The sequence below is a fragment of the Condylura cristata genome, unplaced genomic scaffold (genome assembly GCF_000260355.1).
Source record: "Condylura cristata isolate star-nosed mole 26May11 unplaced genomic scaffold, ConCri1.0 scaffold00003, whole genome shotgun sequence".
Taxonomy (NCBI): Eukaryota; Metazoa; Chordata; class Mammalia; order Eulipotyphla; family Talpidae; genus Condylura; species Condylura cristata.
The window spans coordinates 78,471,167-78,472,473 of NW_004567104.1; the positions used below are offsets into that span (position 1 = coordinate 78,471,167).

General features: G+C 76.5%; 1 protein-coding gene across 1 annotated transcript in view; it reads left to right on the forward strand.

The window, feature by feature from the left end:
* Positions 1 to 1,307, forward strand: part of AIRE (autoimmune regulator) — an 11,644-nt gene that overhangs the window by 7,308 nt on the left and 3,029 nt on the right. The window contains exons 7-9 of the mRNA XM_012731171.1: positions 24 to 213; positions 566 to 662; positions 910 to 1,092. Coding sequence (XP_012586625.1) covers positions 24 to 213; positions 566 to 662; positions 910 to 1,092 — 470 coding nt within the window. The remainder of the gene's footprint in view (positions 1 to 23; positions 214 to 565; positions 663 to 909; positions 1,093 to 1,307) is intronic.

Sequence of the window (1,307 nt, forward strand, 5' to 3'; positions counted from 1 at the left end):
GTGCGGGGGGGTTCGGGCGTGAGCCCGCTGGGGACCGGGGCGCTGCCGCAGTGTGCTCTGTGGGCGCGCGTCCCCCCACCCTCACGCGCACCCCCAGAAGAACGAGGACGAGTGCGCCGTGTGCCGGGACGGCGGCGAGCTTATCTGCTGCGACGGCTGCCCGCGCGCCTTCCACCTGGGCTGCCTGCGCCCGCCGCTGCGGGGTGTCCCCAGGTGTGAGCCGGCCAGGCAGCCCCCCACCCCGCATTGGGGTGGGAGGCAGGACAGGGCTGCGTCCAGGGCGGGGATGCGGGTGTGACGTCGGGAGGCGCTGGGGTGCACAGCCCATGCCCCGCCCACCGAGAGCCCCCAGCGGCTCCCCCTGGGCCCCACTCCTGCCCCCCAGGACCTTGACCCCGTCACCTCTCTCTGGGGCTCCGGCGCTTTGTCACTAGAGCAAGGGGGTTCTGCGGTGCCGGTCCCCACCCCGTCAGGCAGGGGGCGCCCGCTTCGGGGAGCAGCGCCGAGACCCGGGGCACTCTGGCCAGGGCCCCTCCAGCTCACCCCCTGCCCCGCACCCCCGCAGCGGCACCTGGAGGTGCTCAGGCTGCGTCCAGGGACCAGCGCCGAGGAACCTGCTCCAGGCTGAGGCCCCGCCCCCCGCGCAGCCGGCAGACACCCCGGTAGGCACAGCCCTCCCGGGGCTGTCTGCACCCTGCGACCTCGGGGCACTTTCTGCGGGGCTCCAGGCTCAGTGCTGACTGGGGGAGCCCTGTGGGGCCCGCACGGACACCCCGCTGGCAAAGATGGGGGAGCGGGGCGCGTGGGGGTCAGGCTGCGGGCTGGGGCCCCCTCTTTAGCAGGAAGCCCCGGCCCTGGAAGGCTGCCGCCGTCCCCTGCGGTCCCCGCCCGCCACTGACCTTCCTCCAGGTTCTGCTGGGTCTGGAGTCTGCGGGCGAGGAGGCCAGGGGCCTGCCCGGGCAGCCCCCCGCCGGCGTGGACGCCGACGCCACCTACCAGCACCTGCGGGCCCCGCCCCCCACAGCGCCCCTGCGGGGGCTGGACCCCTCCACGCTGCGCCCCCTCCTGTGTCTGGGCCCCGAGGGGCCGCAGGTGGGGGTCTGCAGGGCCGCGGTGGGGCCCCAGGGGGCTGGGGGGCACGCGGAGGCTCTGAGGCCCCCAGGGCCGGCGCTAGGGAGGGGTGAGGTGGCCAGGCTGTGGTGTCTCACGTGGCCAGGCGCCCCACCCTCCCGGGCCCCCCGGCCTAGGGGGCGGGGACCACGGGGTCGGCCTGGGTTCTGGGAGCCGGGCAGCCGGGCGCAGGGTCA